The sequence below is a fragment of the Mustela putorius genome, unplaced genomic scaffold, assembly GCF_011764305.1.
Source record: "Mustela putorius furo isolate JIRA1106 unplaced genomic scaffold, ASM1176430v1.1 tig00000095_pilon_pilon_pilon, whole genome shotgun sequence".
In the NCBI taxonomy this organism is placed as follows: domain Eukaryota; kingdom Metazoa; phylum Chordata; class Mammalia; order Carnivora; family Mustelidae; genus Mustela; species Mustela putorius.
Window position 1 is genome coordinate 35,400,789 of NW_025421280.1, and position 22,141 is coordinate 35,422,929.

Sequence of the window (22,141 nt, forward strand, 5' to 3'; positions counted from 1 at the left end):
GAGAAACACCCGCCTCAACTCCTTGCATTTAAAAGGGAAAAAAAAATAGAAGAGAGAAGCATTCGGGATCGAGAGACATATCAGAAGACCAACTTTATAAAGTGACCCAGAAAAATGCGTGTTTGTGTTAAGACCCCAGGGAGATGCCCCCCATCCCCTCCACCAGACCCCAAACAAAAAAGGCTCATATTATTAGTTTGGGGAAAAGATGTGGGGGGAAAAACGGTGACTTTTATTCTATACTGATGGGAGTAAAAATGTAAAATGTTTTTGGGGTGCCTGGGTGGCAAGCACCCAACTTTTTAAAGATGTATTTCTTTATGGGGGTGGGCACAGAGAGCAGAGGGAGACGGAGACTCTCTAACAGGCTCCCTGCCCAGCTGAGAGCCAGACGCGGGACTCAATCTCAGGATCATGACCTGAGCCAAAATCAAGGGTCCAACGCTTAAGGGACTGAGCCACCCAGGCACCTGACTCTTGATGTCACAATCTCAAGATTGTGAGCTAAAATCTAAGGCTGAGCTCTATGCTAAGGCGTGGAGCCTACTTGAAAAAAAAAAATTTTTTTTTAATGTTTTCATTGCTAATCACTTTAGGAAACAGTCAGCCCTTACCCACTGGGTTCAATAATTACTTTTAAAAATTTTCTGACCTGTTTATGGTGCTATGGTACATAAAACTGATGACGTAAAATCATGACACTAAAAGTATTTGCATATTGCACATCTAACAAGCTATTAAAAATAAAAGGTTTTGGTCAAAAAAAAAGAAAAGAAAAAACTCCTCCAAAGAAGGACTCTTTGGGGATCAGCACACAGCTCTTGGCCTCCGCCTGCAGCCAAGACAGAGAAAATGAGGTTTTTGGATGATGGACCCGACCCTCTGGACGGATGTGAGCAACCACCAACCCCCCCCACCACCACCTCCCCCCACCACCAGCCCCAACACCACTCTTAGTCATGAACAATAAAAAAGCATAAGGAACACAGACTCCAGATGGCCGATTCAAACCTTTATTAGATTTCAAAAGAAAACTCCTACTGTAATACTTCTAACATGATACAGCCCCGTAAAAATAAAGATGAATCACGGGCCATTTTAAAGGAAAAGGTTTGGCCACGTGACGTCACGACAAGTCACACCAACTTGTAGCATCCTCACGCTGAGGACAAGACCCAGAAATAGCAACCAGGGCCAAACAGCGGGGCAGACCACAGGTCAAGTTCAGCGCTGGCCCAGCCCTCGCTCCTGCAAGCCAGCATCCCAAAACCATAAGCACATGATGAGGGAAGGAGAAAGTGCCTTTGCGAAAACTAGTTCCAGCTGTCTCAGGAGGCAGGGCAGCTGGGATAACAGAAGAGGAAGGCTTCGCGGCTCTGGAGGGCAGAGAGATTCTGCCAGCGAAGTGAAGCTTTTATTTCCACACCCCCACGTGCACGTCCGTCCCCGGGGGATGTTTTTCTGGTGGCGCGGCAGACTGTGAGCTCTGACTCTTAATCTGCCTCCTCCGGCAGCTTCCAAGCAGCCGTCCTAGAAGCCCGTCGAACAGTCGCTCAGCTACCAACAGACCGCACGCAGTTATAAAATGCAGAAACCGGACAGGTCAGGACAAGTTAAATTTTTAATCCCGTCAACTGGAGACTGAGACAATCCATTGGGATCAACAACTTTTTTTGTTTTTAAACTCTAATGACCAGTGGTTAAAACTCACTCAACTGGAGAGGCCGCGCGTAGCAGAGTCACAAAGGCACGTGGTTTAGAATCAAAACAGACCTTGGGCTAGATGCCAGTCCCGGCTCCTGCCCCTGCTACCCGTGCACCTTGGGCCAGTCACTTTCCCTCCTGCGGTGCTCAGTTTCCTCGGCTGTTAAACTAGGCTGTAAAGAAGCAATGAAAACTCCCGGGGTGCCTAGGAAGGTTAAGTCAGAGCATTTATATAAAGTGACTGAAAGTAAGTCGGCCCTCACGAGCAGCCTTCCTGATAATGATGATCAAAAATAACAAATGAAAACTGTATTCACAAACTCTTTCGAAAACAAGAACGTTAGATAGCCAAAACCTTGGAGGGCAGCCAAAGCCACGTTCAGGGGTTGACTTCATGGCCTTAAAAGCTTTAATTATACTCAGAGACCATTATCCAATTCTTCCTTCCTTCCTTCATTCCTTCCCGTTTATTCCAAAAAGGATTTCAGCGTCTGGTGAGTCATCTAAACATTTAGCACCAGTGGATGGGGGAGTCGGGGTAGGCAAATCATGGCTCAGAATAATCTAAAAATGAAAAAAAATCAAGATTTTTTTTTAAAGATTTTATTTATTTATCAGAGGGGGGGTGGAGAGAGCGAGCACAGGCGGACAGAATGGCAGGCAGAGGCAGAGGGAGAAGCAGGCTCCCTGCTGAGCAAGGATCCCGATGTGGGACTCGATCCCAGGACGCTGGGATCATGACCTGAGCCGAAGGCAGCTGCTTAACCAACTGAGCCACCCAGGCATCCCTCAAGATTTTTTTTAAGTAACTAATAAATTGTGGGGAAAGAACTGAAAAATAAAGCCAACATCTGCATTCCTGAGAGAAAAAAAAAAAAAAAACTGGCAAATCCACATAGACGTAAGAATATACAAACAGATTATAGCAAGCACAATAGCATGTTATTAAATACAAAAATCTCAATGAAATGATCGCTAAGAAAATACAGATCACAAAAGCTGACTCAAAAAGATCTTACCAGAGGTTAAAAAAAAAATTTTTAATTGAATTCTCTAACAATCCAGTTATGAAGTTTTTCAAAGGTTATCAAAGAATTACTTCCCCAGCAGGTTAGACAGCACCGTATGATTTCTCCAACAAATAACCGGTTCTTCAAGTAAGCATTAGTCCTGATGCCATAATTTCAAAATATTTGAAATGGAAATTTGCCTAGCTCATATTATATGGCTAGGATATCAGATAATAAAACCTAATGAAGAGATTGCAAAATCAAACGGACCAGAAACATAGCACAACTTCACTCATGAACACAGATGGCAAAAATCCCCCCGAAAATAATAAAAACTGAGCAGAACAAAGCAAACCTAGCAAATTGAATTCAGCATTATGCTAAGAGAATAATTCTTCACAACCAAGTAGGGTTTACTACAGGAAAGCGAAGATGATTTTATCTGAGGGCATCTGTTAACCATTCACGTCAGGTAATGCTACTTGTTAAAATATTTAATATGAGTCGTGAAGCCCAAGTCCACAGAGGATGATTTAAAACTTCCACGAGAGCTACAACACTTAGACAAGATTAAAAAAAAAAAATCTGTAGAGGGTAAAACTGCACACCATGAACGAAAAAATTTAAAACAGACTCATCAATGCCATGAAAGGATCTGGATTGAGGATAAATACACCCACTCACGGAAGCAACAATCAACAACAAAAACTCCACAAACAGGGGCGCCTGGGTGGCACATTCGCTCAAGCCTCTGACTCTTGATTTTGGCTCAGGTCGTGATCTCAAGGTTGTCAGACCAACCCCCGCATGGCTCCCTGCTCCATGAGGAGTCTGCAAGATGCTCTCCTTCTCCCCCTGCCACTCCCCCTGGCTTGTGTGTGCCTGAGCGCACATGCTCTCTCCCTCTCTTAAATAAATCTTTTAGGAAAAAAAAAAATAAATCTCAGGATGCCTGGGTGGCTCAGTCGGTTATGCGTCTGCCTTCGGCTCAGGTCATGATCCCAAGGTCCTGAGATCGAGTCCCACCTGGGCTCCTTCCTCAGTGGGAAGCCTGCTTCTCCCCCTACCGGCTGCTCCCCCTGCCTGTGCTCGCTCGCTCTCACTCGCACTCTCTCTCTGATAAATAACTAACTCTATGAGACAGGAATCATCATAGCAAGAAATACACAGAATAAATATTTTTAAGAGAACCACATAAAAAGAGCTGAACAGATGGAGAAATGGATTACATACCTGCATGGAAAGGAAAAATACTAAACTATTAAGGTGTACCTTCTCAAATTAATTTACAGATTTAAACACAACGTTTTTAAACAGAATTTCAGTGGGTTTTATGCAGGCTGGAGGAGGCAGACTTGGAGATTCGTAGGTTCCACCGGAAAAAAGAAACCCTCTAAAAAGTGCAACAGGAAATGCTGGGTCTACCATTAATAAAACACGCTCGAAATCTATGGTAATTAGATCAGCATGGTACGGGTGTTAAGAACAGACACAGACAAATGGGTGTTTGGTTGAATTTAACAAATGATAAAGAGAGCATGAAGAGTCATTTTGCGAAAGGTACTGATTATTCAGTCACTGGAATTCAGGAAATGAAATAACTGCTCAGGAAAATCATGTTAGGTTCACAGTTATACCACACACAGTCTGGGGCATTCGAACAAGCTCTAAGTCCTGGCTAACATGTCTCAAGAGTGCCATGGCAGACGGCAAAAACCACCCCAAATGCCTCCCCATGGAGTCTAACCTCCCTCCGGCTTCCAGCTTGCCTGAGCCCTGTGACCTGCTTTGACCCACAGGAACCCGGCATACACAAAGCCAATAGAGACGGGATTCATCTCTTGCTACAGACCATGATCCAAGTACCAGCTAGCCTACTGCGGGGTCAGCGGCCACAAGGAGGAAAACCAAAGCATCCAGTCGGCAGCTCAGCCCAAATGCCAACCGTGTGACTGAGGCCATGCTAGATCACCCGGCCACCAGCCATCCCACCAGTTAATCCCAGACTCAGGAGTGAGCCGAGCCTGTGTCTGTGCTCGGTGGGTGGGTCCAGCCCAGAAAACCCACCCTGTTAACCCACAGAATGACAGCTGTGTAAAACCACTGTGGTTCAGGATGGCCTGTTACAAAGCAAAAGCTGGCTGATACAAGTTCCAAGAAAAGGCCCTATGTCCTCCCAATAAACGGCACAGTCCCCCCACCCCAGCCCCCGCCAGCTGTAGTTTTAGGTTGGTCTGAGTTGATTCCCATCACCAGCAATCATGAGTTGACCAAGAGGCTCAGTGCTGAGCCAGGAAAACCAAAGTGAGACTGAGGTTCCCCCCATCGGTGCCTTCCCCATCTGGAGGCTACTTCCTCTCTGCTACCCCCGCTTCTATTCTGCTTACACTGAAAGGCACTCTGTTCCCTGTTCCCCCAAGAGAGAAGAGAAGCCAGGAAGGAGCTGACATCTTCCTCATTCTTGATGACACTCTCATGCCTCACTCAACACACCTACCCCTTCCTTGTTCCTCCTCTTGCTCACATGGACCTAGAATAGCCTCGTTGTTCTGGATGTGCAACTTTCCCACGTCGCTCCTTCCTCTATCCCACAGACTCTCAAGGAGATACAAAGGTTGAAAAACAATTCAATGCTTTATTTCAGAGTTAAGAGGGGAATAAAACCAAGTTCGAAAAAGAGCAAAGGAATGAGATTATTATTTTTATCCAAAGAGGGGATTAGCGGGTCAAAACTGAGAAAAAAAGTTGATGAGAGATGGGGGCCCTTTACCAGTTTCTCATTTCAGATGAGGAAACAGAAGCTCAGAAGAGCCACACACCTTGTCCAAGGTCACATGACAGAGGAGGACTCAAATTCCGGTCTGTATAATCCTGGAGATACCTTTAACCATGGAATGAAATGTTCTAGAATGATGAAGATGTTCTAGGGGAACACTGCCCACCAGAACTTTCTGGAATGCAGGAAATGCTCTACATCTGCCTTGTCTGAATGTGGTGAGGGTAACTGAGGAAGAAATATTTCACTCTGTTTACTTTCAGTGCATTTAAGCTTTACCACACGAGACGGGTAAGGTTACCTTAGGGAGAGTCCAGCTCTGGAGGTCACCATGCTGGTTCTCCACTGCCATCAGTGGTGGGACCTTCAACATCCTTATTCTTGCTGAAACTCACCCACCCATCCAGGAGGAGCGGCAGTTGAAAGACGTAAGACATTGAGGGAAGAACAGTGTGAGCAAAACGGGGTTATCACCAAACCTAGAAAAGCCTTCTAGAAAGACTCTAGTGTCCTCTAAAATGAGACACACAGCCCATGATGCCACTTCATACTTACTCACTGAGCAGGAACAGCCCCTAAGAGTGGACTCCCACTGACCGCTGCTGGCTGGCTGGAACCTTTTCAAGATCTCCTCCACCAGGTCAGGGGAAAACAGAAATTTGTTCCCCCCTGGGTAGCACTGTGCATCAAGGGGGAATCAATGTCATTTTCTGACTTCTTTGGTTCAGAATTTGTAACTTTTAGGCCCTGGGTCCACCTTAGCTTTCTTCATCCCTCGTCCCAAGACCTCAAGGCCAAGGTGCTACTGTGCCCTTCACTCTCTCGTGTGCCCAGCTCCTTTTTTTTATCCTACAAGTGCTCACTGCTGTTATCTGCCATCCCTAACAAGAGACACTTGTAAACTCCCAATGGCCATAAGTCCCCAAATCAAGTCAAGCAGTGCACCAGGCCTGTGGTTGTCTTTCAAAGGCATCCTTTCAACACCGTCAAGAAGGGCGCCTGGGTGGCTCAAAACCTCTGCCTTCGACTCAGGTCACGATCCCAGGGTTCTGGGATCGAGCCCCTCATCGGGCTCTCTACTCAGCGGGGAGCCTGTTTCCCCCTCTCTCCCTGCCTGCCTCTCTGCCTATTTGGGATCTCTGTCAAATAAATAAATAAAATCTTTAAAAAAAAAAAAAACAAAAACCTGTGAAGAAAGTCTTGAAGAACTGTGCCCTCCTCTGAACCACACGGGCATCTGTTTTTTGAGAGAGAGAGAGAAAAAAAAAAGTGTGCAACACTGCGGTAAAGGCGACAGACAGAGGAAGAAAGAGAATTTTTTTTTTAAGGTTTTATTTACTTATTTATTTGATAAAGAGAAAGAGAGAAGAAGCAGTGGGAGTGGAAGGAGAAGCAGACTCCCCACTGAGCAGGGAGCCCCACGCAGGGCTCAATCCCAGGACCTTGGGATCACGACCTGAGCCCAAGGCAGACGTTTAACCGACCGAGACACCCAAGAACCCCGCGAATTTTTTTTAAGATTTATTTACTTGAGAGAAAAAGTGCACACAAGTGGTCATGGGGGGAGGACAGAGAGACAAGCAGGCGCCCCACTGAGCAGGGAGCCCAAAGCAGGGCTCAATCCCAGAGCCCTAGGATCATGACCTGAGTCAAAGGCAGACGCTTAACCGACTGAACCACCCAGGTGCACCCCACCCGCCCCCTCCATGGGCATCTTTAAGACAATTCTCCAACTTTTCTTCTTCATCAAATTCATCCCCATTTGGAACATCTCTCCTTTCTTGGATTCATCTGTTGTTTTCCCTCTGGAATGTGTCTCAAGGTCTTGTCCACTCTGTCTTCTGCAGAACCACAAGCCCTAAGATCAACTCCTTGGGTTGTTGTTGTTTTTTTCCTGCCCTTGTAAAAGAGCTTTGCAAATAACCTTCATACCTCACTCACTTATAAAAATAATTTTTTTAGCAGAAGTTGCCTTCGTAAAGAACACAAAGTTTCGTTACGAAGTTCAGTCTGTGCCCTGTTTGTTGTACACTAAAAACAGGAGACCAATGAGTACCATCTTACCATATGACGGAATTTTCAGATTTTAAAAAAGAAAAAATAATCAGAGCCATAGCCTTGCCCAAAGGGAAGCAGCAGCCGTTAGGCTACATTAGGCTATATATTCATTTTGTGTGGTTTTCCAAATCTGTGCCTTCCTCTTTGATAATCAATAATTTTTTAAAAAATAAGACCAAAGGAAGGAAGGAAAGAAGGAAAGAAAGAAATCTTGATTCAATCTACTAAACAGAATTACTAAATGACCCAGCAATCCCACTCCTAGATATATCCCCAAAGAGAACCAAAGGTTAAGGGTTCAAACCAAAGACTGTGGACCAATGTCTGTTGCAGCGAACAGATGGAAATGAGTCAAATGTTCATCTACTGGTAAACAGATACACAAGACCATATACAGATCCATTCGAGGGAAGATTACTCAGCAAGAAAGAGGAATGGGCTGTCCTGATATCTGCTACAACATGGCAGAACCACGAGACCATGTCGAGGGAAAGAAGTAAGACATAAAAAGCCATGTATCCCATGATTTCATTTATACCGAAACATCCAGAATAGGTCAACCCCCAGAGACAGAAAGCAGACTAGTGGGGGCCGGGGGCTGGCAGGAGGGGGGGCTGTTCCAGTGGTGGGGGGCCAGGAAGTGACTGCTAATGTGCACAGCTCCCTTGTGTCATGATGGAAAGTATGTAGTGGTGATGGCTGCACAGCACTGGGAATGTACCAAACCTCAGGAACAGTGACTCTTAGGTATATCTTACCACAATAAAGAAGAGAAATCTTGAATCAGATCAAAGCCTATCTTGCTTTTGCCTATCTCCTGCTAGGACAGCCAGCAGTTTCTCTGCAAAGGTGAGAAGCTTCAGTCTCCGTGCCACGAACAAGATAGCCTGTGGCAGGAATCCCACGGGCCCAGGGACAAGGGTTGCAGGTGGTTGACCAGAAGCACTGGTGCTGGGCATGGATGTCGGCACTTGAAACCCTGTCCTTATCAGATCTTCTGAAGAGAACAGTTTCTCCCAGGCAAGCACTTGGAAACACTCTAGAAAAAGCCCCTCGAGGAATCTCCCTCTCTAGACAGCAGCCTGGGGTAGTTGAAGACCTAAGACCCTCCCTGATGAGACAAATGAGAAGCAAAGAAACTTGTGAAAAGGTCAAAGGACCCTCTACCCAAAACCCTCCAGGCACTTGTCCATTCTGGGCTTTTATCCACCAGATGCCCCCCAGGCCATCTGATCCTACCTCCGGGTCCTGTGGCTTGAGGCTGGATTGGGAGATCTTCGGTCACTTCCCAAACCTAGAATTGGAGGAAATTGGCCCAACTGCTGCTACCCATATGGCCCCACCCATGACAGACAATAGGGCCCCTGAGGAAAGCAATGTTGTTGAGTTTTTTTAATCCGATTTAACATTCTTTATCCCTAAGCCCGAGCTAGCACCGGCACCCTCCAAGCCTGGGAGATGAAAAACGGGGAGCAGGAGAGGGGGTACAATTTTGAAACTCTGCGCTGGGAAACAGTCTATCAGGGACAGGGGTGCGGGCAGAGGAGGGTGACCACGTGGTCGCTGGCTTCCAAGCCCAGCAGCACCTGAGGTCCCGGGGACCCCCCTGGGGCATTTCAGGTGTTCAGTCACAGAGAACAGATTTTAATTCTGACAAAGGTCTGGTGACTCAGTGGGAAGTAACTGGTCAATGAATTTCGTCAAGGAGGAGGGAATAAAAGAAAAACTTGTCAGACCAGTTACCAAGTTACCAGATGGCCACCTTTCCGTAATTATGTATTTAACTCTACACCACCTTCCTCCAAAGGACTGGGCCAATTTGCTTCTCTAGGCGAAAAAGCGGTTAACTGAGATCCCTTAAGACCTCTCCAGGAAGCCAGGCACTCCTCCAAATGTAAGTCTGAATCTTCACCACTCAAGATTCGGACAGTACTGTCCCTGAGATGCCAGGGAACCATGCGGCCAACTGGTCTACCTTCTTCCGCATCCAAAGAGGGGATCTCCGGGAGCCTACCGCCACACTTCCCGCCCACTGAGCTTATAACCTTATAGTGATGTCGCTGACCTTCTCTCCCAATTCAGCAAGGACTCTGGGGTCCCAGCAACATGCCTGGCTCGGCCCAGCTGTTGACGCACTATTAGTGAAACAGGCCATCCAGAATACAGCCCCAAGATAACCTTTAGGACCTCTCCCGCGCGAGCCACAGGAAAACATCGGGCAGCCAAAGCACATGAGATGGTCTAAGGCTCTGCACATCCTGAGGCAGCCTCCTTACTCCTCATGGGCATCTACCTTTTTTGTCATTACCATTCCCCCCATCTGGAACCCCGTTCCCTCCTCCCCTCTTTCTAAGCGTCATTTGCCAGCTGGAACGACCATTCTCTTTCCACAAATGCCAACGGCAACTTGTCCTCAACCTGGGGGAGGACCGGGAGCCCCTGCTCTTTGCTGCGACACAAAATCCAGTCATCTCCAAAACCAGAAGTTCATTTTAAAAAATTCCTATCATCTCCATGAGGAGGAAATTACCATGACCCTGGATTGGTTTTTTTTTCCCCCCCAGGCTGGTACTTTTAGTCCTCCCCTAGATTTTTTTTAGAAGATTGCTGACAACAACAAAAAGGAATACAAGTGACAAATTCAAATGGCCCATCGTGCGACCCAATCCACCATCTTTTATGATTATTATTCAACACCTGTGCGCATGTGTTAGACTTCCCTGTTTTCTGCAGGGACCACAGTGACACAATCACAAAGGAATTTAATTTATCAATATTCTGCAGCGATACTATCTAGAGAACATTGTGATTCCCAGGTGTTCTGGCTCCAGACACGTCTAGAACCACCGATCTGATGACTCATTTGGAGGGGAACGGGATGGGGAGGGGGGCACCTACCTACCTGCCTTGTGACATCTGCCAGCTGGGCAGCCTTGAACAGTTAATTCACTCCTGCCTTTTGACTCCCCAACCAAACAAGAGCTCCTGATGTAAGGTAAGGTAAGGACAGCATGCCATACCTCACAGTCCCCTCCCCTCGGTGCCAGCAAGGGGCAGGGGCACTGCATTGGCCGGGTGCTAGGATGCTCCCAATTCCCAACGAAATCAGCCTCGACCCTCCAACATACCCCCTCATCTTTACAAGGTGCAGAGCCAAGAACAAAGGTCGGCACAATTTTTTCTGTAAAGAGCTATACGTTCCTGGGGCGCCTGGGTGGCTCAGTGGGTTAAAGCATCTGCCTTTGGCTCCGGTCATGATCTCAGGGTCCTGGGACCGAGCCCCACATCGGGCTCTCTGCTCAGCGGGGAGCCTGTTTTCCCCTCTCTCTCTGCCTGCCTCTCTGCCTACTTGTGATCTCTGTCAAATAAATAAATAAAATCTTTAAAAAAAAAAAAAAAGGAGCTATACGTTCCTGGCACTAACCGCAGGCACAGGCATTATGTAAATGAACATATGAGCATGCCTGGCCGTGTTCCAATGAGACTTTATTTTGGGACACTAAAATGTTAATTTCATAGCATTTTCACCTCTCATAAAATATTATCCTTTAGATTTACACACACACCCCCAACTTTTTTTAAAATATAGAAAGCATACTTGGCTCATAGGCCGCAGAAAATTCACTGATGGCCCACGGGTCAGTTTGCTGACCTCTGGTGAAGGGCACCAGACAAGTCTGATCATTGAGCCATTTCCCAGCAAGGTCTCCAAGAGCAAGTTTCTGAATTACTCCTCTAGCCTCAGCATCCCCTTCTGTAAAATGGGAATTGCTTCCTCTCCTAGGCTGGCTGGGGTGAGGATTCTGTGAGGCGGCGCTTGGCAAATGCTTAGCACTTAGTAGGTGCTCAATAAACACGGCTAAGACCAAGATGCCATTGCTTAGCCACATGACAAGTGTTGGGGACACAACAAGAAACTGCCACAATCCCTGTCTTCAATAAATCGTAGCCTGATGAGGCAGCTACTGTAAAGGGGGGATGAAAAGAGCCATAAGAAAAGGCAGCCAGAATGTTGGCAGGTGAACATTCCAGGGGATTTCCCCCTCCCCTCCGCTCCTCTGTCTTCTGGACTTCCCCAGCTCTCCACCTGGAGGGCAGGAAAGCCCAAAGCTTACCAGCTCAGACTCTGAGCTCGAACACCTGGGTTCCCAGCTAGAATCCCATCTCTACTGTACACCAGCCGTGCGATCTGAGGCAAGAGGCTTACCCCCAGGGGGGCCTCTGTGGTCTCATCTGTGAGAAGGAATTGTGGGGGGACTCAATGCTGCGTCATCAGTCAACGGCTTAGAACCGTGCAATGGCTACCAAGAAGATTCTAATCATGAACACGTCAGAGGCAGAATTAAATACTTAATATTTAATCTAAAGAGAGCACCCCAACATTCAGAAAACCTGAAACCAAGATGGAAGAAAGTCCAGACCCAGAGAGGAGAGACCTGCCTCCTTCCGCCTTCTGCTCCTACTCTCTCGCCGATGTCGTTTGTGGCGTGGCGGCCAGTTTCCTGGCACCCTGCGTGCCCCAGCCTCACCCACCCCTCTGACTGGCAGCGAGCAGCTGGGGTGGCCTCCCAGAGGGGGGAAAAAAATGCCAGTGGGTTTGGCTACAGCAGCTGGTCAAGCAAGCTCTTTGGCTTCTGATGCCCCCAAAGCCCAGAGCTGAGGGTCCCCGGAGCACCTCGAGGCCCCCACTGAGCAGAGTGGTCTTCCCTCTGGTGCTGTGGGTCTGAGAACCCCCCCACCCACCGAGCAGTGGGTCGGGGAGTGGGCTCTCTTCTGCCTGCCCCAAGCCCAAAATCAGAACCAGAGCCAAACTCTGGCAGGCATTTGCCTAGCGGCAGGTCTGCTCAGAAGGGGAATGGAGCCCTGGTGCTCCCAGGAAGCTTCCAGAACACTCACAGAGTGCCAGGCGCAGGAATAAAAGCCCTCCCCACACCACCTCACTTCCTCCTGAACCGTGACACTGACAAGCAGGTCTCATCACTGTCCCCATCCTTTGGAGAGGAGACAGAGGTTTATCCACTCATGACCAATGAACAGCAAAACAGGCCTCCAAGCAGTTCTTGTAAGCACCTGGGAAAGGGTTAGCGAGGCCGATCTTCGGGGTCTCGTGACACAGAGGGTTGGGGGAGGGGTGATATTCTCGGACACTGAAGGCAAGTTTAGGGCTTTGATCCGCGCTCCCACCCACAGAGCCTCTCCTAGAACTCTCCTGGCAGGACACTGTTGTCACATAGTCAAGGTCAGTATTTGCCACCAGAAGGTCCTCTTCGAGGAGGCAGGGGCTGGTTCCCACCGTGCGGCCCCAAGCACCCCAAAGCCCGGCACATAGTAGGGTCTCACTCAAGGTGATTTGTGACCCAGCCTGCACAGACTCTCCACTCTGCCCATCCAAGGCCCCCTACATTCAGCCTCTCCTGGTATCTGCACCCCAAATCCGTGGGCAGGGTGACAGAGAGGAAACACCTCCAGCCATTTTTTTCCCTTTTAATTACCTTGACCTTCCTTTAACCTTCCTTTGCATTCTCTGCTTAAAGTATCATTGTTTTGTGACCAGGCAGAAGAGGGCACCCCGCAGAGAAAGCATGACCTGGGTCCAGAGAACAAACCAACACTTCCATCCTAAACATTGCTCCAAAAGCTTCCAGAGCCTGATAATCATGTAAGAAAAAGACAATGGCTCTGGCCACTCCAGGAAGTAGTTGGGAAGGTTCTAGAGAACTAAACGAATTGATGGATAGTTTTTCATAGGCTGGTCTAAGATGGGGGGAGCATTCCCTCTACAAAGGTTCATCTGGGTCTGTTTTTGCGTTCGAGTCTCATAGGACATTAAATATGCCTTCAAAAGCCGGGGCAACAAGGTAACATAAGCATTTGAAAAGCCAGAGGAGCACCCCCGGGTGGCTCAGTCGGTTAAGGGTCTACCTTCAGCTCAGGTCACAATCCCAGGGTCCCTGCTCCCTGCTCGGCGGGAAGCCTGCTTCTCCCTCTCCCAGTGCCTGCTGCTCCCCCTGCTTGTGTTCCCTCTCCTGCTGTGTGTCTATCGAATAAATAAATAAAATCTAAAAAATAAAATAAAATAAAAAGCCAGAGATGTCCACTGACATCCGCAGCACCTTATTCCCAGGAGCTGAAACATGGAAGGAACCTAAGAGCCTGTCCACAGATGATGATAAATGAACATGGTCCATCCACACAACAGAACACCAGTCAGCGTGAAAAAGGGGGTGTACACACACACACACACACACACACACACACGGAAGAACCTTGAAGACATTGCACTCAGCGAAACAGGCCAGCGACAGAAATCCAAACGCCGTAGGACTCTACATCCGTGAAGTCCCCAGAGGAGTCCCATGCACACAGGCAGGAGGCAGATGGTGGGAGCCAGGGTCGTGACGGGGGGCAGGGAGTCCGTGCTTCATGGGGACACAGTCTCCGTTTGGGGAGATGGAAAGTTCTGGAGACGGAAGGTGGGGGTGGCTGCGGGACAGCATGAGTGTGTTTCATGCCACTGAAGTGTGCATTTAAAACTGTTTAAGATGTCGGGGCACCTGGCTGGCTGAGCTGGGAGAGCGCGCGTGTCACTCTTGATCTCAGGGTCTTGAGCTGGAGCCCCACACTGGGCATCGAGCTTACTTTAAAACAATAATAATAAACGAAAACATCGACTCTTAGAAAAAAGAAAGAAAAAAACCCTGAAGCTGGTTAAGTTTTATATTATGTGTATTAAAAAAAACAAAAACAAAACAAAAAACTGAGGGGAAAAGAAAAGACAGAGTGGGGTGGTACTCAGCATGTCTGGTTCAAAGAACCGTCACTTCACCAGCTGTTTGTGGGACAGGATAAGGCTTCACCGAGGGGACCTCAGCGCTGATCACACACCAGGAGCAGGTGACGTCCAAGCCCGACACCAGGAACCAGGTACCTCAGCAGGTGTCGGTCACAGCAACAGGTGCAGAGCCACACCTTCCCCCACGACAAAACCCCCGGCATGAAAAAGCCAGTCTGTTCTCAAAAGGCAAAAGATTGTGTTGGGGATGTGAGGACAAACAAAAACACACACATACCTCCCCCCCCCCAAAAAATGCCCCCACCAGGGACATTTCTACAGATAATACTGTTCTAGATATTTTGACTAAAATGTGTACAGAAATAAATCCACAGAGGAATGTCTTAAATTATATCTCAAGACACAAGAGCCCGGAGTATTTCAAACAAGCACCTAAATTTGGAGACCTCGGCACGGGAATAATAAAAACGTGTTCCCGGTTGCCCTGGTGCTCCAACTACGAGTGGCTCAACCGAAAAAAAAAATATATATATACGCTTTTTTTGTGTCTCAGACTTGGCACAAACCCCAGTTGTCTCTTATTAGCTGTGTGTCCTTAGGTAAGTTAAGTAAGTTCTCTGGTCTCCAACATGAAACTAGCAGTGCCCCCCTCGTAGCGGTGTGTGCCGTCCTAACACAGATCCTACACATCCTCTTCTTCCCTCCCCATCATAAATGCCAACCATCACCAAAGCCACTGCTCCCAGTTCATTTCCCCTTACCTGCCACCCACCCAGCACCTCAGAAACTGTGTTCTCCAAAATTCCTAACCCACAAGTAATGTTCTACTTCTGCGGACACTTTGCCCCAACTTTGTGATTTAGTTCCCATGCGTCCCTGACCTACCAGCGTCCCCAAGATTGCTCCACAATATAATAATCATTGTACCCTCTCCTATCCTCAAACAAGGAGGCTCTCTTTCCCTTCAGGGCCCCTCCCCAGGGCTCCAGTGGCTTCTCATGGACAATCCTGTGGCTTCTAATCAGGACTCACCTTGTATGGCTTCCTGATACTTCTGGGCCTAGGCGAGAAGACCCTCCTTTCTCCTCTCCCTTGTACCTTTTGTGATACAACCCTTAGGCCCTCCCCCCCACTGCCACACACACACACACACACACTTTTACACACCTCGATCTCATGCTCACTAATTCTTTCCAGGGAAATTCCTGATGTCCGAAGGAGTCAAAACAATAAAAAAGTAACAGGGGTGTTTTGGAACATTCCTTCCTGGTTATAAAAACATTATTAAAACTATAGTGATTAGAACAGTAGCAGGCCTGGTACAGGAACATACTGATGGATATCCAGAAACAGATCCCAAATCAAAGACAAAGAAGTAAATTTCTTCAATCAACAGCAGTGAGACACCAACAAGTTATGGGCAGGGGCGGGGGGGGGGGGGGACATCCCTTTGAATCATGAATACAGATTCCAAATGTCCTGAATGGATTTTTTTTTTATGTTAATTAAAATTTAAAAAGGGAATTTGGGGGGAAAAAACATTTTATAGATGGAAAAGAACTTTCTAGGGGCAAATAATACATTATATATTAATTTTAAAAAAAGAAAAGAACTTTCTAAACATAAAGTAACATGAGAGGTGCAAAAAGATCCCACTCCAGACTCCATAAACATCTGAAGCTTCTCTGGCAATGGCGACCCAGAGTATTTTCACCACAGAACAAAAATGTCTGAAAACACATTTGGCAAAAGGGTTAACAACCTCCATCTATGAAAACCGCACACAGACTAGTATTTCGAAAACTATTGAAGTACTAAGAGATAAATAGACAAAGGATATGAACAGGAAGAGAAAAACCCAAATGATAAACAAACATGTTTGAAAAGGCTCAACCCCGATAGCAATCAAAGACATCCACATACAAACAGTAACACCACCTCGGCTCCTCCCTGCAGTAAATTATGAAAGATGTTTCAAACAACACTCAAAGCCGGCCAAGGTGTTCCCTTCTCAGCCAGTGCTAGGAGGAGCGCCCATCCGTACAACATTTCCGGAAAGTCATTTGGCAACTGGCAGTAAGAGCCTTTGGCCCAGAAATTTCAGTTCTGGAAAAGCCAAGGCCCAAAGAAACAAATGCTCCATAAAGCTCTGAACCCAAAATGTCCATCCTTCTCTTCAGAATAACTGGAAATCGTCTAAATGCCCAAAGACAAGGAAAGGTAAGTAAATGAAGACACAACAGATTCACGAGAAGGAAGTACCCCCATTAATTGTGGACTAAGAGCTGCTGTCGTGCTTCCTTCCTTGACCCATTTCTTTTCCCAAACGTCTACCCTGAGCAATCTTACATCTATTATCAGATAAGAGATAAACTTTCTTTTGCCCCACAACAAAGTCGCACTCGTCCGCCTCTAGCCCCCTCAAGCAAGAGGAACATTCAACTGTCTAGCACAGGAGCTGGCAAAACCTGGCCCACAACTTGGCTTGTCAATAAAGTTTTATTGAGACACAGCCATGCCCACGTGTTTCTGTATTGCCCATGGCTGCTTTCCTGCTACAATGGCCCCGCTGAGGGGTTGTGAGGAGACCACACAGCCTGCAAAATCAAAAGTATTTACTACCAGAGCCTCTACAGAAACAGTGTGCCCCCAGATCTAGGGAATGCCTCCAGCTTCTTGCCAACAAATGAGGTGTGAGAAGCAGCTGAGAGCCCCGCGTACCCCAGCATACCTTTCTGGCAGTGGCTGTGTGTCCAACACCGCTCGACAAACTGCCCGTTGATGACAGTGGCAGGGCAGCTGGTCTTGCCCTTCGCCGTGCCCGGACAAATGTCCCCACACTCCTCGTTGTCGTCTTTGTTCAGCACAATATAATTATCCTCCACAGAATCCAGGATGCGCGACCAGTCGATGGTGGCCAGGTAGCACAGCTCGTTATTTTTCTCGATGCGGACGGAGCCCCGGGTAATGTTCATCAAGCTATAGAGGCCGAGTTCCTTCAGGTGAACCATCTCGAAGATGACCAGTGCGTAGTTGAAGAAGAGGCGCGAGCCCCGGATGACCGTGAGGTTGGGGAACAGGTCCTTCAGGCTCTCCAGCCCATAGACCCGGAAGAGCAGCAAGTAATCAGTGATCATGATGAGTTTGGGGAAACTGAGGTCTCGGAAATCCTCGGGCCTTGTTTTGAACATCAACAGTATCTGCAAATGTCCTTCAATGACCGAGCAGTTGGCCAGCTCATGCAACCTCGTGAGGTTGTTCCGGATATCCATGCCGGGACACACTAGAAGTAAAAACAAGCCAAAAGCAAGACAGGTGAGCAAACACGCCATGGGTAGGTTCTAAGAATTAGCGCAGGGCCAGCTTCAAAGGTGTGCAACCTGAGTCGTGGGACGGACTCAGGAGGGCCCTCCCCTTGGCTCGATGCTCCTCCATCCGTTTTGAAATCCTGGATCATTTCTGGGCAAGGGGCCCCATGTCTTCACTCTGCACTGGGTTCCCGCTAATTCTACAGTGACCCCTGAGGATGTTTTCTCTCTAGTGTCTGTGCCAAAGTCGTCACCTTCTGGAAACTCCTTTGGCAGTCCCGGTGAGCCGCCTGAGAACCACTGCATCAAATATGACGCAGTAGAGACGCTAGGACTGCACAGGATTGAGTAAGGCAGCAGGTGCAGAAGGGAAAGGGGAGCCGTCCCCGGTGAGTCAACATCAGAGATCTGCAGGAGACGGTTTTAGGAGGATAAAGGTGCCCACATCCAAACGGGGCAAGGAGAGCTGAATTGGTTTTGTCGATTCTCCTGCCTCAAGGACTCTCCTTCCCAACCTGCCTTCCTCGTTCCCTGTTAACTGATCTCCCCTGCCCAAATACCCTGCGTCGTCATCTCCCGAAGGTGGTTCTTCCTGGGCTCTGGAATCCTCCCTGGCTCCCCAGGACCCTGGCTCTTCTCCCTCCCAGGCCTCGGGGCTCCCCCCTTGCTCACTCCCCTGTGCCACGCTGAAGAGGCTGCCCACCACTCCCACACCTCCAGGGCTCCGTGCCTTCCCCTTCGCGACATGACCTATGAGAAGCAGGGCGTGGAATAACAGGCGCACAAGCGGGGCCCTGCACATAGTAGGTGGTCATTTAATACCAGCTATCTCGCTGTTAGCTATTTCTCTCAAACATACCACGATCCTCTCGGGGCTCTGTGCCTTCACTTCCCTAGCTCCAGTGTGTGGGTAAAAACTACTCCAGTTGGCCAATGGAGCTCAAAAGCAGCCCGAGTATAATATGTGAATAAGTGGATGTGGCTGTGTTCCAATAAAACTTTATTTACAAGAACAGGTGGAGGCCTAGAGTTTTGTTCCTGGGGCTGTAGCTTGGTGACCCTTGCCCTAGCCCTGTGTTGTCCAACAGAACTTGCAGGATTGATACCAATGTATCCATGTCCCCAGGGGTCCACTGGGGAGGCCACCAGCCATCTGTGGCTCTAAGGCAGTTCAAATGTGGCAAATGAGATGGAGGAACTGAATCCTGAATTTAATTTTACTTTAGTTCATTGAACTGGAAATAAACCCATGTAGCTAGTGGCTAGTGGAAACAGACCCATGTCCACTGTACTAGACAGGGTAGCCCGAGCTCTGTTGGCTCTCAAAGCCCCTTTATACCTCAGTGGCCTGTTTGTAAATCCAGCCCATCACCTTCAAGATCCAGTTCAAATACCACCTCCTCCAGGCACCCTTCTCTGATTTCCTTCCCCTACCCATACCTATTGGAAGCTCTTCCTTCTCCTTGTGCTCCTTAAACTTGAGTTAATATCCATCGGAACCAAATGCTTGAGACAGCTTCTCCTTGCCCCCCCCAACACACACACACATCCCTCAGCACCTGGAATGTAAGGCTCAGGACACCATCTCTACTTATTATATTCTAAGACACTAAACCTTCCCCCAGTATCACTGAGGCAAAATGATTATCCTAAAGAAGAGTAGAAAATCCCCTTAACCCCTGAAACAGATAATGCATTATATGATAATTAAGAAAAATGGGGGGGGGGGGATCCTCTTAAAAATCTACCCTGAGAACAACTCACAAAAGAAGCACAAATTGGGGGGGGGGGGACAGGAAAGCAAACAATTGGGGGAATAAAGCTGCAATGTTCCTTAGTCACATTCTTTGCAGACTAGGCTAAATCAAGGGAAAATACACGTACACACCCATCTACTCATGAGGAGTTGGGATGAGGACACAGGTCCGAGCCCCACATGCTCACACCACCCAAGTCCCACCTACAGCTCCCAGCCGCAGTCCTGTCCAAACATCAACATACAGAGGTCGCCCCAAGTATGGGGTCACTGACGCCTCCCACAAGTCCCCACCCGACCAGTGGTAGGCAGGGATGCCAGATCTGACAAATAAAAATGCAGGATGCCCAGTTAAATTTCAATTTCAGGTAAGCAGCAAGTATTTCTTTAGGATAACTATATCCCCTGCCACGTTCGGAGCACACTTCTCCTTAGAAATTGTTGTTTACAAGGAAATCCAAATTTAGCCGGGTGCCCTGTCTTTTCTCTGGCAATGCATGGCTTAGGTTTCAAACCTGAACGTCATCCTACATTTCAAGTGTGCACACTAAAATTTTACCATGCAGGAGCAAAAAAAAAAAAAAAAAAAAAAAAAAAAACCACCTAACCACCTGCCCGCCATCCTCCCCAGGCTGCAGCAGGACCAAAACCGGAGATGAACGTTCATTCAACTGTTGAACACCAGGGAAATGCAAATCCAAGCCACAGAGAGAAACCCCTTCATTCCCACAAGGATGGCTAAAATCAGAGATGGACAATAACAAGTGCTGGCAGGGATGTACAGCAAACTGGAACCCTGCTCCCCACCCCATCTGTTCTCTCTCTCTCTCTCTCTCTCTCTCTCTCTCCAATAAACAAAACCTTAAAAAAAAAAATAAGCTCATCTGATTTTGAAACTTGACCAAAAAAGATTTTCTCTCACTCCTCCTCTGCCCCTCCACTTCTCTTTTAAAAAGTTCATTCACGTTATACTATAGTCTACAAAGTGTGAAACAGCATTGCGGCCAAAATATATATATATATCCCCCTTAAAATTAAAAAATAACGCACTAATGACCACCTGAGCTTTTGGGGAGTCATAATCATTGATCACCAATCACCAAACCAATATAATGAAAAAGCCTGAAATACTGTGAGAATTACCGAAAGTGACACAGAGACACGAAGTGAGCAAATGCTTTGGAAAAAATGGCACAGACAGACTTGCCACAAAGCTTCAACTTGTAAAAAGCACACTCTCTGCAAAGCACAACCACGGGCAGTACAAAAAAATGACATATGCATGTACACATATGTCTACTAATAGCCAAAATGTCATTAATAGCCGAAAAGTGAAAACAGCCCCAATGTCCCTCAACCGATGTATAGATCAGTAAGATACGGCACATCCACACCATGACATATGACTCAGCCATAAGAAGGAATAAAGCAACATGATATGAGCAACATGGATGTAGCCTGAAAATTTGATGCTCAGTGAGAAGAAGCCCGTCACAAAAGATCACACGTGCTATGATTCCATTTACACGGACGCAAATCTACAGAGACAGAAAGTAGGTTAGCGGGTCCAGGGGCTGGAGAGGAGGGAATGATGAGGGATGGCTAATGGAGATAAGGTTTCTCTCTGCAGTGATGAGAAAGTTCTAAAAGTGACTACAGTCGAAGGCTGCACAACTCGGTGAATTTAGTAAGAGCCAATGAATTGTATGTAAACCCTAAATAGGTGAACTGGGGGGTGCCTGGGTGGCTCAGTGAGTTAAAGCCTCTGCCTAAGGCTCAGGTCATGATCCTGGGGTCCTGGGATTGAGCCCCGCATTGGGCTCTCCACTCAGCAGGGAGCCTGCTTCCCTTCCTCTCTCTGTCTCCACCTCTCTGCCTACCTGTGATCTCTGTCAAATAAATAAATAAAATCTTTTTTAAAAAATAGGTGAACTGTACGATACTGAATCACAGCTCAATAAAGCTGTTCTTAAAAAAAGAAATTAAACAACTATAATAGTAGGGAACAATAAACTGCTTTTTTTCAAGTCTCCAGTGAATCTCACTGAACTCATTAAAGCTGTGGGTGTCCCTATTAGTCTAAACAACAGAGCGATTTACTGTTGGGACAGAAAATATCCCGAGGAGGTTAGAAATGGTGCCGGAAATCAATGTAGGGCCTTCTGTGGGCTTTTAATGCCTCTGGGTGGAAACTGAAGAATGCTTCAGGTTCCTCCAAAGTAGTCTATCGCTAAGCACCCCTACATCCTGGGACAGAAGGAGAACGGGGACCAGGGGCATTGGGGGAGCCAGCAACAGCTCCCACAGTAGCCCCCTGCTATCTGTAGGTTCGGTTACCCGCAGTCAACTGCAGTCAGAAAATATTACATGGAAAATTCCTGAAACAGACAATTCCCAAGTTCTGAATTGCCCGCCATTCTGAGGAGTGTGATGAAATCTCACGCCATCCTATTGTGCCCGGTACGTGAATCATCCCTCTGTCCAGCCCACCTGCGCTGTGTGCGCTCCTACACGGCCGCTAGTCACATCACATAGGTGCGTGCATCTAGGAAATAAATACAGCATCTGTGGGGCTCAAGACTATCGTGGTTTTATGCAGCCACTGGGGGTCTTGGAACATATCCCCTGAGGCAAAGGGGGGCTACTGTGTTCTCTGAGCACTTACTATGTAAAGTACCTGGCCCACCTACTCCCTGGCTCACTGAATTCTAAAAATAATGCCCAGAGGAGGTCCAT

At 47.6% G+C, this 22,141-nt stretch overlaps 1 protein-coding gene across 4 annotated transcripts in view; it reads right to left on the reverse strand.

Annotated features, from left to right (window-relative positions):
* INSR (insulin receptor) overlaps positions 1-22,141 on the reverse strand; it is a 127,656-nt gene that overhangs the window by 91,048 nt on the left and 14,467 nt on the right. For all 4 annotated transcript variants that reach the window (XM_045084535.1, XM_045084549.1, XM_045084543.1 and 1 more), the window contains exon 2: positions 17,073-17,624. In XM_045084535.1, coding sequence (XP_044940470.1) covers positions 17,073-17,624 — 552 coding nt within the window. The remainder of the gene's footprint in view (positions 1-17,072; positions 17,625-22,141) is intronic.